Here is a 16,988-nt window from a genome sequence, read left to right as displayed (position 1 = left end):
CAGGACCAGTCCCCCGTAAACACTCCGGGTGTGGAGTCTCTAGTGAGCTCTAATTAGATTATCTAATGGTTGACAGTACTTCACACGCATAGTCACAACTCATTCCAAGAGGATAGGCACATCTTGTATGATTCCACAGGGAAAGAATTCTTGGAAGAGTGTGCTGGCTTCCTCTAAACCTCACCCTACGCACATTCTCTCCTTGCTGAGTATCCTCTATCTATATATAAACTATATATATATAGATATAGTTTAACTATAACTTTAACTTTGAATGCTGCTGGACAGTCAGCATTCAAAGCCAAGAGCCAATTTTTAGTCACTAACACATCTATATTCAAGACTTAGGAGTCCTCCTAGTGAATCACTGACCTTAGGGCCTGTCTTGGGGACTTGGTGTCAATAGTCCATTTACATTTCCAAATGAATAGAAAACAAATTGTATATAGAAAAAACCCATAGGCACTTTCATAAGCTTACCTTGAGTTTTCATTTATAAATTACTTTCAGTATTTCCTTAACTGTTTATCCCTCCCTCCCTTTAGCCCCTCATAAATCCGATTCAGAGAGCAAAATATTTCCTCACCTAAACCTCCTTTTAGTTTAATTTTAGTGGTAACACACAAAGAAGCAAATTCAGGGATTTTTTTTTTTCAAAAGAGATTTTACGGATCTTTTTTTAAACTCTCAACATGATATGACTTATAGAAAAAGGAAGGAAGGAAGGAAGGAAGGAAGGAAGGAAGGAAGGAAGGAAGGAAGGAAGGAAGGAAGGAAGGAAGGAAGGAAGGAAGGAAGGAAAGAAGGAAGGTTTGTTCCCAGTTTCTTGGGGGAGGAGTATACCAAAGTTCTAAGGAGAAGCAATCAAACTGATGAGGAAGAAAAGACACAGATCCTGGTTATTCACTCTCAAATGGAGCTGGGAGAGAGAAAAAACTTATCCCAATTCCTTGCTAAGGGAGGAAAAATTCTAGAAACATGAGGGATATATTATAAAATTAAAGAATCTAGGCTCCTCCTGACTGTGCCAGAAGAGAAGAGATCAGAAAAAGCAATAAAATGAAAAGCAAAGCAGGACTTGATGTTCATTACTGGGAGCTGGGCCTGCTGGACAGTCAGTATTCAAAGCCAAGAATCATCAGCTCTACCTTGAAATGAATGAGGACAGCACCACTGAGCTCAGATATTCTGCTTGTCTGCCAAGGAGACAATACATATCCTTGAGTATTCATGAGGATTCAGTTGGCCAAGTGATCCTCCATGTGACTCAGAAATCTAATCCTAGACACCTAAGCAACCACTTGGGGGCTTAGGTGGGTTTGGTAACACATACAGAAGAAAAAAATTCAAAGAAGCTTGTAGTAAAGCATATGGAACAGAGTTAAGAAAATAGAAGGAAAGCATATTTTATTCAGAGAAAATACTATGACCAAGAAGTAGGCAACATTAAAACATTAGAACTTACTCCGAATATTCCATGGGGATCATTCTGTCTAAAAGTAAATATATCATAAATTCTTTCAATATTATTTATATCCCCTTCATATTCAACTCTATTAGCTAGTCTTTGGCAAATTACATAATGGATTCTATAGAACCTACAGAAATACCTACATATTCTTTAAAGGATGAAGATATGTCCAGATATACAGACATACCATGAAGCAATTAATTTAAATAGTAATTGCTTTTCTGTAAGTCCAATATTTATTAGGATGTAGATAAGGGATTTATGAATATAAACTAATGTGACAAAATAATCTTGAACAGCAAAAGATGTATAGAAGTATTTTGCTCCATTCACCTGAGTTTCTATCCTTCAATGATATCATTCTTTCTTGGTTACTGGAGTTTCAGGGTGTGTCCAGCATTTGATAAACAGTCCCCCTCTTACTATTCATTTCCAAAATTTAATCAAGACCAAGATGGTGATCACACAGGTTTCTGCTTTATTGTAATCTGTTATACGAATTTCTCTGTGTGCCATTTCACAATACAAAAAAAGCTTAATTATTTAAAAAAAGAGTATACAAGAGAATTATTAACATAATAGAGGATGGTGGTCCCCTCTGGCAGAAGGAGAGACAGATGGAGAGCAGGAAGGGACACACAAGTGACTTCAGCACTCAAAGTGATAGTTTCTTTCTTCAACTGTGTGCTGGCTCTCTGTTTTTTGTTTTTGGTTTTGGTTTTTATTGTATTTTCTCCTGTAGCCTATATACATTCCATATATAGAAAAGATATACTAACTCAAAATTGTAAAACAAATTCGCAGCCATTATTAATGCATCTTATATTTCCAAATGGATATTAGACTCTACTTTGCAAGTTTTGTAACTTCCCACTGAGATGTTTTAAAACAACTGCAATGAATTTGTGGATGAAACTGGTATATCCACAGAATCCTTATTCGAAGATGAAATACTAGAAATGGCCCTATAAGATGACCAGATGCAGGCCCTGTTTATAAATTTCGTCCTATTTAAAGTGTTCTCTTTTGCTCTACAGCATGACCCTGGAAACTGGACACATGTTGGTCTGAACACAAATGGTTACTTTATCCCTACTGGCAGCAACTCCTGGGTGTCTGTCCTTAGAGCCCCCCAGGAATTCGTAACTCCATGCTCCTGGCATGCACCTGTGCCTGTGCATCCCCTGCATTCCACAACCGTTGGTTAACAAATGAATCAAATAAGTCAGCCTCAACCTGTTGACTTCCCACCACTCCAAAGAGCCTGTCTCCTTAGTCAGGCCGGATTCTTCATGTTTCACTGAGGATTAGAGATCACAGAGCAACCTGAATTCTGGAGACATGATGATAGAATTTATCCTTGATAGGAAGAGAGTGTTTTTTAAAAATAGGGGCAAAGTGTTGTCATCCCCAACTGCAATGACATAGTTGGAATTTACTAAATATACCACATAGTACCAAGAGAGTCTCTCAAACACTGTAGAGGACGTTCTATTTGTACTTTCAAAAATGTCAGAGACACTCTGATGGCAACAGCACCCTCTGCTGACTCTTCATAGAACCACATGAAAAAGAAATGCATTTGAGTCAGCCTGGGAAGTCATCTGATTATGTAAAGACTTCTTTTGAAAAAAACAGACAAAAAAAGACAAAAATAGGGTAATTCCCATCTCAGTGTCCAGGTCTCCTTCTTTAAAAACTTAACCTCTTATAAGCGATAACAATCACATAATGATTAAAGGGTGTTACTAGAATTAACACAGAGCTGTGCTGAATGTAAATGCAGCAGCTCAGCACATAGGGGCCAAGCCTTGACCACAGTACAATGCCAGCACACTGCACAGCTAATCTCACACACACACACACACACACACACACACACACACACACACACACACGAGAATATGTACTCTAAAAGCATCTCATTCAAATGCAAAAATTCACAGGAGTTTGTAGAGCCGCTGGGTTAAAGACTCTCAGCTCTGGAGTCCTGTGGACCTGAGCAAGGACTCATCCTGGCATTAGAGAAGTGACCTATGCCATTAGCTGTGCACTCCTTGTCAATGACACAGGAGAGGTGAGAGGACTTGTCTCACAGGCTTTCAATGAAGACTCAGCTAAATAATTAATGTAGATATAAAACTTAAGCAGAAACCTATAATGAGGGCTCATAAATGTGTCCTAGAACTCTCATCTCTATCATTAAGGGTATCTTGTAGATACAAGGAATACAATGTAAAATCTGACCCATATTATACTCTATTTGTTTAGAGGAAGGAAAGGCACAGCCCTGTTCCCTGTATTCCTGGGTACTCCCAAATCAGACCTGGCACCTAACAGACCTAATCTCTAAAGAGTAGTGGTCAGGCTAACTCCACATATATACATATATGTATATATGCATACAACACAAATATAGCAAAAATGTTATAAATTGGTAAATTCTGCATAAAAGCTATATAGGAGTTCTCTGTATTTGTACAGTGTGAAAATATTTCAAAGTAAAATTTTTTAAAGTATACAATAGTATATAAAAAGTATCTTAGTAGGAATTTTTATAGATGGCTTGGTAATTTGAAATATTCATGCCTTATAAACCATGTCAGATCAGAAAAAAATGCTTATTGTCTACCTCACAGTGAGAGCATGAGATGGACAAACAGTAGTTGTATCAGATGCTGAAGAAATTTCATTTTGGAGCAAAGAACCCTACTATAGGTACATAGATAGAAAGCCGTCTGCCAAGACATACGTTTATGGAACTTCTTCCCTCCAGAGAGAGATGTACACATAGAAGTACTTAAAAAGGAGGGTTATGACTCTTCCTCTGGATTCTAAGAGAAAAGGAAGTGAGATAATAAGAGGCAGAACTGCAGTAGCATCTCTGGAACTAAGAGATGACCTCAGAACCAGGCCGAACCAGTATTTGGGGGGCCTCCTGGACTGTGAGAGGTGGAATGAGGGCAGGATTTCATTTTCCTCCATGGAGGCTTAACCACTAGCGACTTCCCTCACTTTGGTCAAACAAGGAGGCCACTAGGCTACAGATACTGATTCTGCCATGCTGGAAGACAGTCCTGAACAAAACAGACAAACACACACTACTTCATGGAGCTCACTTTTATAAACTAACTAATAAACTAAATACAATTAAATAATATAATAGATATCCTGGTGTGGCCTCACAGGAAAGCCTCACTGTGAGGCTGTGCAGAGGTCTAGGACAGCAGCACTGCTGGCAGGGAAGCAGGAAAAGTACCCAAGCACACAGCAGGCCTGGAATGGCCAAGGAACAGGGAGGAAGCCAGAGTGGCTGGTGCAGATTGAAGAGAGCAGGCAGAAGATGGAAGGCAATAGGCAATAAGGCCAGAGGGGGACAATGGGAACACTGAGACCAGGAAGAGGATGCAGAGTGAGAGCCCCACAGGCCACTATAATAATGATCACAAAGTTCAGAGGGCAAGGAGAGTTCTGGGGAGCAGCTGTGGCAGAAACCACTCCAACTATTTCATCCCCTACTGTGGGTACTAGGTCTCATTCATCCATCACCAAGCCAGTTTCTCGCCATGATAAAACCATGAAAGGCTAGCAAGTGTTTCGCAACTCAAACTCAGTCAAGGCTGGGGGAAGGTGACACCTACGGACACAAATATGGGCTCCTCAGAGAGCAGACTAAGTTCTCTGCCAACACAAGCATCAAAGGCACTGGCATTTGAACCTGGGTTGTTATATGGCATGTCAGCAAGACCCTTAACAGTGCATACCTAGATTCCAAGGATCAGATTTTATCTGCAGGGCCACAAAGGACAGAATGACTGCAACCAATGAAAGAATTTCCACAACTTTGCAAAATGGGTGGGCTGTTCACAGGCAGGGCACCTGACCAAAAGGCTGCCAGTGCCTATAACCACAATCTGAAGTGGAGGCCACAGGGCCCAAGTAAGTCCAGGAGAGGCCAGCTCAAGAGCACCTTTCAGTGCCTGCCTACCTCAGAGAGCCCAAGACTCTGGGCACAGCAGAAAAAAAACGAGGAAAAACATAAAAACCTGAAAATGAAACAACCTGAACAGTCAATTCAGAATGCTAGGGGGAAAAAAGTCAAAATACACCTACAGAAAACACACACTACTTCATGGAGCTCACTTTTCTAAACTAACTAATAAACTAAATACAATATTAGGAAATTATACAAATACCAAATCTGATTCCAAAGGAGAAAGTCTGATTATTACTGAATCAGTAATAGAAGAAAAAAAATGAAAACTGTACATTGTACCATCTGTGAGTGAAAATGAAAAAACACTAAAATCCAAGTAACTAAAACCAGTGGCTTAAATATAAATATGACAAGAGGAGCTCATTGTAGGGATTCTAGAATATTTACTATTAGAAATCCATTAGTGAAATTTACTGTTAATAGTTCAAAGGAGAATAAAAGTCATATGATCATCCACAGTTGTCCAAAGATATGGAACAGCATTTAACAATTACTCCTCATTTAAAAAATAATAAAAATCCAACTAATCTAGGAATAGAAAGAATTATCTTCAACCTATAACAATACATAACAAAAACCTTCAGTACCAGCATTCCCTGAAGGAGACTGGAGGATCTCAGTTCCTTCTTTCCCTCTCTTTTTACCTCCCAACCATAAGGTGAGCAGTTATGCACCATGTGGTCCTGCCATGATGTGCTCCTTACTAAAGACCCAGAACATTATGGCCAATTGACCGTTGCCTGGAACCTCTAAAATCATAAACCAAAATAAATATCTTCTCCCAATAAGTTGGTTATATCAGGTATATGTTATAAATGATGGGAACCTAGAACATGAATGAAAATGAAAATAAAATAAATCAGAATTTATGGCCACTAAAGCAGTACTGGGTAGAATACACTATGTCCCTTCATTATCAAAGTTCCTGAAGCAATGACTTCAGTTTTCCTATTTAAAAAGCTAAAAAAGGAAAAGCAAATTACAAACCTGAAGAAGTGGAAAGAATAAAAATCTGCATACAAATCAATGAAACACAAAAGAACATCAAAGAGAGGCCAATTAAACCAAAAGGTGGTTCTCATAAGATCATTAAAATTGACAAGTTTCTAGCCACACTAACCAGAAAAAAAGAAAAGACACAAACTAACTATCAGGAATCAGGGGGCATCACTACAGATCCTACAAATATTAAAAAATAATAATAAGGGACTATGAACAACTTTATTCTAACAAATTCAACAAGTGAGATAAATGAACAAGTTCCTTGAAAGACACAAATTATCAAAGCTCACACATGAAGAAATAGATAACATAAATATCCCTGTAGATATCAAAAAAATCAAAATATAGTTAAAATTATTCTCTCAAGGAAAGCTGCAGGCTTTGATAGATTCATAAAATTCTATGTAAAATTCTCCAAAACTCCAAGAAAAAGGAAGACTTCCCAACTGATTCTACAAGACCATCTGTGACCTGAGGCCAAAACTACACAGGTATTACAAAACAACTAAAAGACAAAATGGAAGAAAAGATACAAAGATTAAATAGTCACTAAAAATCTTAATGACAAATGTACAAAATTAGTATGAGGAAGATGTTAAAACACTCCTAAAAGTCATATAAGTATTTTTAACAAATTGAAGGGCATTCCACATTCTTGGGTGGAACTATTCAACAACAAAAATGTCAAAGCATCTCATGTTAATGTATTCATAATTACAATAAAATGCCAAAAAGCAAAGGAATATAGAAATCTTGAATCAAAAGGCAAGGAGGGCTCGAAGACTAATGGAGAAGCCAGGTGTAATGCAGCATACCTGAATCCCAGTGACTCAGGATGCTGAGGCAGGAGGACCATAAGTTAGAGGACAACCTCAACAACCTAGTGAGACTCTATCTCAAAATAAGAAATGAAAAGAATGTGGGATATATCTCAGTGGTAAAGTATCTCTGAAGGAAAGGGAAAGGGAAGAAAGGGAAAGGAAAGGAAGACAGACAGGCAGCAGACTAATGGAGGTGAATCCAAAGAACACAGAGAAGACCCCAATGACCAAATTGGCAACAATTTTAGCTTCAAAAATAATAACATCTGTAACTTTTTATAAATTCTTGGATAAATAGACTTACCCAAGAATCCAGAGAGACACTAAACATGAAAAAAGAAAGGAAGGAAAGAGAAAGAAGTATGAAAAACAGTTCCACTGTAGGAGGTAACTACACATCATTTTCTTAATCTGAAAGTTGACACTTAAAACGAAAAGAATTAAGCATCTACCTGCCTTCACCCAAGTGATAAAACAAAGTACCTTTTAAAATCTCAGCTAGAAAATATAGAAATAATGACATAATTAGAAATCCAGCATTTTCTAAATTAAAAAAAGAAATTAGGCAAGGATCATTAATGGATGTCAAGTTCATTAGGTAAAAAGCTTTTGAGGAACAGTGTATCTGGTAAAGAATGGCTTTATAATGAGAGCTCTAGTGGTCAGTTTAACCAAAAGAAATTCAGGAATACTAACAGAGAGATGACCCAACATTATACGCCTCTTAATATGATGCAAAATGAAGGAGATATAATTTCTCATATAAAAAATCCTTATCAAAAATATTAAACTCAATTATATACAAGTATTTACATCAAATTCCATGTGTACAGTATACAAAAGAATGAAAAATCAGAATACAGATATTCTCTTTTCTTTTGCTTAGCTCAAGTTCCCTCCTCCATCCCTAGGTCTCCCTGTCCTCTTCTCAGCTTTGGCAAGTGGGACAACACTTAACTCAGCACACACGAGAGAAGGCTAGCCTCTCTTTGTTCTCATCCTGGACAGGTACTACATCAGCTCTGTTGGCACACTGACCAAATCCTCAGAGAAAGAAGGGAAAAGGGTTGGGGGGAGTGCAAAACAATAAAAAAATATAAGCAAAGAAAATGAGACCACATCCAGAAAGTAGAAAGCGATGGTGGTGAAAGAGTCAAAGCCAGATGCAGAAGAGATTCACATTCACAAAGCCAAGGAATCTCACAAGTCCAGAGTGAGATGGGGTCAGGGAACATAACTGTGCCAATGGATTACAAAATGACCAGTTAGGAAAATGATTCTTAGCCCCAGAAATTAGTTCCATATTCTCTACACCTTTTACTTTCATGGAACAAAAATTAAATTAACTTCACCTTTCTTGGTGAAGAGATTGCGAAATGTACCACACAGGTAGAAAACTCCACCGCCGTGCATGTCAACATGGAGTTGGTAGCCATGCAACCCGTACTCTGGACTGTCATCCAAAAAGGGGCTGTGAAGAGGCAGCTCATAGGGCCTGAAAAGAAAAACAAAACACATAAATCTGTCAACACCAGAGATGAAATACTTGGGTTGAAATTACTTCTAAAACAATTAGCATTCATTCAAAGCACTATCTTTTACCAATGAGACATTATAGAGACACCAATAATCTTCAATACCATAAACCCAAAAGAACTGTTTCATGTTCCTCTCACCAATTTCTATAAAAACAGGCACATTTATGAGTGCCAAAGGTACCCATAGGACCGCCATGATGAAGGTATTTCTGAGATGGATCCCAACATCAGTTCTACAAAGGTAGAACTGCCTTCAATGTTCTCAGTAACCAGAAACCGGGGTATTCAGCAAGGAAATGCATCAAACAGCAGACCTACAGGTTAGGGACTCAGGCAAAACTGAAGCCAAGATGATAAAAGTTTTGCTCTATAAGAAAAACCTTACTACAAGGTAACACTCAAAAGCACCCAGGAGCTTTTTAGACAATAAAAAATAAATGAGTAAGGGAGTGTATTAGTCCAAAGAGGAAGGTTAAGAGCTACACGGAAATGGAAAGCATGTTCCCCAATGAAGGACATTCAAATGCATTAAAAGATACCCCAACCAAAATAAATCTGCAGACCAAATTCATCCAGAGGGCCCGTAATGTGCATGTCTTGCAAGATATGAAAATTCACAGAAGTGCAAGAAACTGAGGGATCAACTGGCAGCATCTTGTAGTAGTGAAGCATTCCTATGTCCATGAATAATGTTATATTAGGTACAAAATCCTTAACTAGGGATACATAAAGCAAATATATACTCATTAATAATCCAACTATGTTAGCAACAGCTAAAGCACTTATGCCTGTTGGCTTGTGTCTACCGATTAGAAGAATATCTTTGTAGCTATTGTCAAATATTAAGATGGCATCAACTTCTAACCCTTTATATTGATGGTATAAAAATTCAATTCACCCAGATACATACACAGAGGCTGAGCCTAATGTGCTCCTCTCCACAAGGTGATGAAAATGAAGATTTGCCATGACAAAAGCCAGTTCTTCCTCCTTCTGAAAAGTTAATTAAAAAGAATACATTTTTCAACTGAAATATTTTAATATTTCACAAGGTCGTTGTGAAGATCACAGCACATTCATCTTGCAGATAGATGTGGTTTCTAATAACTAGAAGATCACCATGGCACAAATACGTTATTACTGCTAATATATTATTACTATCTAATAAGACTTATGTGTCACATTGACAGTAGGACCACAATTCATCCAAATAGGCAGAGCATGCAGTACCAAAAGAATTAACATCCTAGGACTTGGGAAACATCAAAATACTCTATTATATATGATGATTGCAAATTATATATATATATATATATATATATATATATTTGTGATTGCAAATATGTATAAATATATATATATAGTCAATTCAGGGCTGTTTCGACTCTTGTCCAATATAAAGACAATACTGGTAAGACTTTCACAAGTACCAGATTAATTCAACAAATACTGAACATTACTGGCATAATGTTCCTCACTCAAGAAAGTATTTGATTTAGCAAATGCAGTGAGAGTGATTAGATTCAGCTTTTTCTCATGCCCATTAGGCTGAACAGAAAATGTGACTATTTGGGACTCATCCATCTCTCTTCAGATTCATGGTTGATGCTGACTGGTGTAGACACTCACAAACAGTAAACCTTCAAATACCAGGCAGAAGACAAGCAGATCAACCACAGTCTTCTTAACTCTATAGGCCAACACAGATGGATGGTCAAGTCATAAAATGTAAAATAAAAAAACCCTTGCCTCACCCACAAGTTACCTTCAAAGAGAAGGGGACAGAGGAAAAGAAAAATGGACAGCCATAGGAGATTGAAAAAAGAAAAGAGTGCCACAAGATGATGCTCTATGAAAATGGAGACCTTGATTCTGTCTCATCAGTGTACACTGATGCACACTGCTATTCTCAAAATAAAGTCTGTTAACTCCCTTAAAACATCCACAGGCCAAAGACTTAAATTTGTATACACAGAGGTATATTCTGCTTTTTACTCTGTGACTGCCAGAAAATAACCTCCAGAGGAGGAGCAAGCAACCAGCCTGACTTGGCACAACAAGAAACCTATGTAAAAGGAAAGGACAACTTCTCAAACACTTGACCCTGAAAAGCAAATTATATCCCATGCTACATCGCAGCATCAGAAGCATGCTTCGAACACTACCATGGTGAATGATCAAGAGGCTTTGGCAGACAAGGACATGAAAGAAACAGAGGAAGAAACACGGATTGATTGGAAGGGGGAAAAGAGAAGCCCCATGACATTAAAAGAACAACGTTAACAAAAACAGACAAGGAGGAAGAAGTGGTTTGTCACTGTGATAGCAGAACAGTAGAGTTGCTTCAATAAAGAGAAGATCATTTAGCCAGAAAAATGAGGCTGGTGAGATGCAACTGCTGAAAAGTCAAGGAGTTTACATATGACTTTATACCTAATGGTGAGTGAACATGGGGCTGTGACAGGGAAATGATTCAGGATACACAAGGAATACATCTTACCTTCCATAGCCCCACCAGGAGACCAGGGTGTAGGCAAAATATCTGAACAAGTCTGTCGCAACCGATCATGGTAGATTCCGTTAAGTGACTCAAGTCATACTTTGCAATTAAAGAATACCATCGAGGTCTTTGAAAACCCATGCCAAAGAAAAAAGAGAGACGTGAGCTTTCCTATCTGTATCACTGTTACTACTTAGTGTATCTAAAAATGCTTTTGAAGAGCAATTTATACATACTTATTTACTCAAACTAAGTGGCACAATCAATCATGACGTGGGGACACAAAAGACTTGCATAAATAAAACGCAAAATGGATACATTTGAGCTTTTCACCATACTATGTTTTCCCCACTCCCTTGCTCTATCAACTCAATGACCCAGCCAGAGGGGCACTGAAGAATTAGCATGGTAAAGCAGTGGCAGAACTGTCTTCTATTCTCATACCCCCACCCCCACCCGACGCCAAAACCCAGAAAAAACATGACAATCAAAAGTCAATTCTCAATATGTAATTCTAATCTAGTGAGTGAAATAGTGCATAAGCAAAGGTAAGATACTTTAAGTTACACAAAACAGGTAATCTCAGTAGGATATCTGAACACAAAAGTGTCTTTCAAATTTATCTTCAGGGAAACTAAGAGAGTAAAAACTGAAACATTAGAAAATAAATTTAAACCAAAATCATGATTGTTATCATAAAGGAGATAACCTGAGAACTCAGTGTCTAAGAGTAAATACTCAGAGGTGTAAGAAAAGACAAGTCTGTGTCTCATCACAAGACTTAAAGTCATCTAGTGAAACCTTCTAGAGCACTATAAACAGTAGACATGAATGTCTGTCATTCTCAGGAACCTAAAGATGATTCAGGGAATTATAAGAAAGATGAGATCTCATTGGTCAATTAACAGAGCACAGCCTTAGAACAAAGTCCCGAAGGAGTTGGGGCTCCAGAGCATTCCAGAGGCTGCCCCCAGCACCTAGCAGAAGTCAATAATTATGCAAATGTTCATTAGGTAAAAGAATTTTTTAAAAGGTCAGCTATAGCACTGTTTCATAGCAGAGGATGCACTATAAGGCACTAGAGGCAAACCCACAGCTCCCATACCAGGGAATTGAGCCCTTCAAGAAAACTTTTTGTGCTGAGAACCACTGGAAAAGAAGAGGTGGTCAGTGAGCATATGTGTGATTCACAAACTAAAAATACATTCAGTATATGCAGATTATTCCTGAAGGAGGATGATTTCTGATTTAATTGTAGATTCAGGAAAACCTGAGGTGAACCCTTAGCTCCCACTGACAGTGACTCTTCCTCCTCAACCACAGCAGACAATTTCTTGTGTATGAGATCACCAGCCTCCTCAGAAGGGAGGTTGAAAAAATAAATGAGAAAATACCATGAGAGCATAGTGCACATGGTGGGTACTTAATAAATGGCAGTCACTGCCACTGCCATGATTAAAATGGAGAGGAGGCGAAGTGGGGTATGAAAATCCCTCTTCTCTCCCTCTCCAATGGGCCCAAAGGTTAAAAAAAAAAAAAACACACTAGATTCTGTGGATGTGTTGAGTTCTCATTTGCCTTGGCCTTACAAGCCACTGACATACACTGGCAAGGAAGCCAACTGAGATTCAATTAGAAAGCAATGAATTATAGGGAAATCCAATTCGCAAATTACATCAACAGTACTTTCACTGTCTCTGAAAAAATTCTCATTGAAGAAACAAAAAACAAAAACAAATAAAAGTCATAAAGTATCTTCTTGGAGGCAAGGATCTGTGCTGCCGCATGATGACAGCACTGGTTCACAAACTTACAATGAAAGAGCAATCAAAACCAATGCCATGGTTGATCAGAGGCCAGCTAAAGTCCATGGAGTGTTAATGGAAATAAATTACATAAAATATATTTCCTCAATAAATTCTAGCATTGCTCACTGTATATCATCCAGTATTCCTGACCTTGATGTCAAGTTTTAGGAATATACTGTTTTCAACTGAGTGTTACAATTCCACCTGACCCATCTTTTGTGTTCATTTTAATTAATTTAACAGTTTTGTCCTAATACTTGTAAACAGCATTTCATGATATGCCAAGTAGCATGTTGTTCAGTCAAATAAGAACAGAATCTGTGGGCTCAGCCTCCAAACACTATTTCATAATGTGTAAAACCTAAATATTGTATTAGAATAATCTGGTACCCATCATGATACCATTTGCAATTTCAGAAAGTTATTCAAATAAAAAAACTATTTAAAAGATAACTGTGTTTCCAAAATGTTTTCAGTAATACAATCAGAAAAAATAATTCATATGTTTTTTACTGTGGCATCAAGGGCATTTTCAAAATACAAAATCTGGACTTACATCAGTGAGAAGTCTGAATGTCCTCATATTCACAGCATAGGGAGAGCTAAGTGATCACAACAGGACCACAGAGAAGCCAGACACAAGATCCACCTCCAGGGAAACGGTAAAGAACACTGATCCTCCTGGGGACAGCTAGCCCTAATGTCAGGCACCTGAATACCTTTCACCAAGGACAAAGAGAGACCGATGGGTGAATCTGCAGCATGCAAGAATAGCAAGAAAAGGGGTATGGGAAGTGTTGCTGAAAAGTCCAAGGACATCGTAACAGTGAAAGAAGAGGGAGGGAGAGCAGGACATAAATTCTGCAGAAGGTAGATAGGACCCTTTCATCTGTGGTAGATTTTGTATAGACTATGTTAGCTTGCTCAGGAAATGGGGATGCTACATGCCATAGTCCAACTTTCAAGAGAAAATAACTGATAATGAGAAAAGTGGCATGAGAGATTTCCTGGGTAAAGTAAACGTAAGCCTTCTAATGAGTATGGACTCAGTATAAAGCCACCTAACAATAGGAAAAGAGTGAGTGTTCAGTAAGCACTAGCACTGGGATACACACACCTTTGATATTGCATTTTAAATTGATAAGAGTCTGATCTTCACAGTAGTCCCCCCACACTAAATACTACACAGGCACCATCCTACTTACAGATGTGACAGTGGAAGCATGCAAAAAGTTACGTAGCAAGGTCACACATGTAGTAAGTTCAAAAGAAAGACAAGCAAAATAAATAATTATATGCATGACTTCATACTTCAACTATGATTGGTATAATCATTTACTAAAGAAAAATGTAATCATTTTATAGATCTTTCTGTTAAAAACTTCAAAAGGTTAGCCATCAATTATCCAAGAAACTTTGCTAACTAGAACATCATTTCACACTGTTACATATAACCAATACATGAGGAACTTAAATTCAGACCTGATTTAAGTATGACAAAGACATTTTTTTCCTATTCCATGGTGATGCAAAATTGCAGAAAAGTCTAGGGTACAATCAAATTAAAATACATTAGCAATATTTTTGAATTACCAAAGTAATGCCAACTAATATTTAGGTACAAGATGCTGTCACTTGAGAGTTCTACAAATTAATACTTACCCATTTTTGGCAGGAGGTTTATGCCGGTCCATAAAAACTGGCGTCACACCACACAAATCCAAGGTTGTTAATGTTGCTAAACATGGCCAGTTTTTGCCATACCACACAACAGTAACTGATGTATCATTTAAAGAAAGATCAACATGCTGCATGATATATTCTTTTCCACTTTTTTCTCTCAATACAATTGCCCAACCTAAACCTGATATCCTGTAGAAAGAAAAAAAAACCTAAAAATGTTTACCTCATTCTAGAAAATAAATGCTAAAGGCAATTTCATACATTATCTTGAAAGCATCTATTTCCGTGAAAGCAAAAATCAACATTCTCGGAACATGCACAACATAATTTTTGTTTCACCAGAAGTTCTTTGTTATACTTTTGCTCCTCTCTTAAAACTGACTGAACATCTATGATGTTCCAGCAACTGACAACAGACATTAAGTACAACAAAGATTCCACCCAGAAGGAAGAACATCTTGAACACCCTTGCTTTACTAGAGCAGATCATTAGGTTATTTCTGCTTTTCATAAAAACAGAAAAACTTTAGGCCACATATATGGAATAGGAATATACTGCATATTATATAGATGCAGAAAAACAAAAAATTATCAGTGATAGTTCCCCACACCTAAACTACACATCTGCCCTATGCACAGGACACTAAGAGCTGAGGTCACCAGTCTTCTCTAAAGTGGTTATAAATTGAAAGGTGCCACAGTCTGTCCAGGAGCCTCAGAGGTCCCTGCTCAAGGACACACTGCATACCTAAGGGCCTCTTTGGTTTTCACAGGAAGGCCTGTGTAGGGGCTGACAGGTTGGAGAACCTGGGCCAGTGCTGTCTTCACAGATGTGATCTGTTTTGCAATATATTCTTTCTTCCAATAGCCAGCTTCTTTATCCTCAACTGACAGTCCACTCACAGACACAGTTGTCTCCTCCACTGAGTTAACTTTCCAGTTGGATCTTTTAGGTGAAAACACAGTTGAATAGATTCTGAGCCAAATAAAACTGGGAAAAAAAGAGAAAATACATAAACCAAGAGACATTGCCACACACCTGTATTATGCATCTCATATTAAATTAGAGATGCATAACAGTTCAATTCCATGAATAAATAAAGCTGAACATTTACAACTGTTCATATGTTAAAGTGAACTGCAGTTTGAAATGCAGTGCTTTAGATTCACTAACCCCAAAAACATATGAAAAAAAATGGAAAAGTCTGTTTCTGAGGATAAAGCATAAAGTAAGCAATCTCATGTTATTTAGGATAATCCAAACCACTGCCTTGTCAACTGAATAGGAGTTCTATTCTAGAAAAATAAGAAGGCTATGTAGTACAAGTCTTATTTTTTTTTACACATGCATGCTTTTAAAAAGATCAAAAAGGATACACACACACAGAAATATCAACAGGGAAGAACTGAATTATGCATTTCTTTTGCTTCCTATTTTTTAACTTTTCAACAGTAACATGCATTGCTTTCTCAAAGATAAAAATGTGAATGTTATTGATAACACTAACAACAACTGTTAAGTTTTTTGGAGCAAATACTATATGTCAAGCATTTTTTAAGCACTTTATACACATTAACTCATTGAGTCCTCACAACAAACCCAGGAGGCAGCTCCCCATTGTAGAGATGATGCAGCTGAAGCCCTGATGCAAAGTGCTCTGGATCAGGTTGGTACACCCCAGAACACTATGGAACTTGGATTTGAACCCATGCAGGCTGGACTGGAGCTCTCATATCCATATGCTTCACTCTGTCTCCAATAACTGAATAAACTAAACAAGGTTGTAATACAAATTCCCTTCAGATACAAAGTCTGTGTTCCTTCTGCTCACTGTTTCTAAGAGGCCAGTGAGAAACCCCATGTGCAGTAGTACTCAGTCAGTAGTGGGCTTAAAGTTGGACCACAGGTCTCCTGTCTCTGAGCTAATACTCTCCATCCTAGAAATATCAACTAGGGAAAACTGAAGCAGGGGTTAAAATCAATTTCCTAATCTAAAAGATAAGCTTCCCATAAATAAAATTTAATTATTTGCTATTTACATCCCTACTTTTCTATTTAGAGAAGTATGGTATAAAATGATAAATGGCCAAGAAGCCTCCCAGAAGAGGTTGCTGCTGAGCTAGAGATACCACAGGTACCTCATTCACTCCAACAGAAACGGATCACT

General features: G+C 37.8%; 1 protein-coding gene across 7 annotated transcripts in view; it reads right to left on the bottom strand.

Moving 5' to 3' along the window:
* Fbxo15 (F-box protein 15) overlaps window positions 1-16,988 on the bottom strand; it is a 60,253-nt gene that overhangs the window by 28,456 nt on the left and 14,809 nt on the right. For 6 of the 7 annotated variants that reach the window (XM_040272040.2, XM_040272067.2, XM_005334385.5 and 3 more), the window contains exons 4-8: window positions 15,569-15,811; window positions 14,800-15,009; window positions 11,330-11,456; window positions 9,740-9,822; window positions 8,644-8,786 (exon numbers count right to left, since the gene is read on the bottom strand). In XM_040272040.2, the coding sequence (XP_040127974.1) occupies window positions 8,644-8,786; window positions 9,740-9,822; window positions 11,330-11,456; window positions 14,800-15,009; window positions 15,569-15,811 (806 nt within the window). The remainder of the gene's footprint in view (window positions 1-8,643; window positions 8,787-9,739; window positions 9,823-11,329; window positions 11,457-14,799; window positions 15,010-15,568; window positions 15,812-16,988) is intronic. The other variant, XM_078029881.1, reaches the window with a different exon arrangement.

Source organism: Ictidomys tridecemlineatus, chromosome 13 (genome assembly GCF_052094955.1).
Source record: "Ictidomys tridecemlineatus isolate mIctTri1 chromosome 13, mIctTri1.hap1, whole genome shotgun sequence".
NCBI classification, from domain to species: domain Eukaryota; kingdom Metazoa; phylum Chordata; class Mammalia; order Rodentia; family Sciuridae; genus Ictidomys; species Ictidomys tridecemlineatus.
This window is presented reverse-complemented; position numbering and strand designations above follow the sequence as displayed.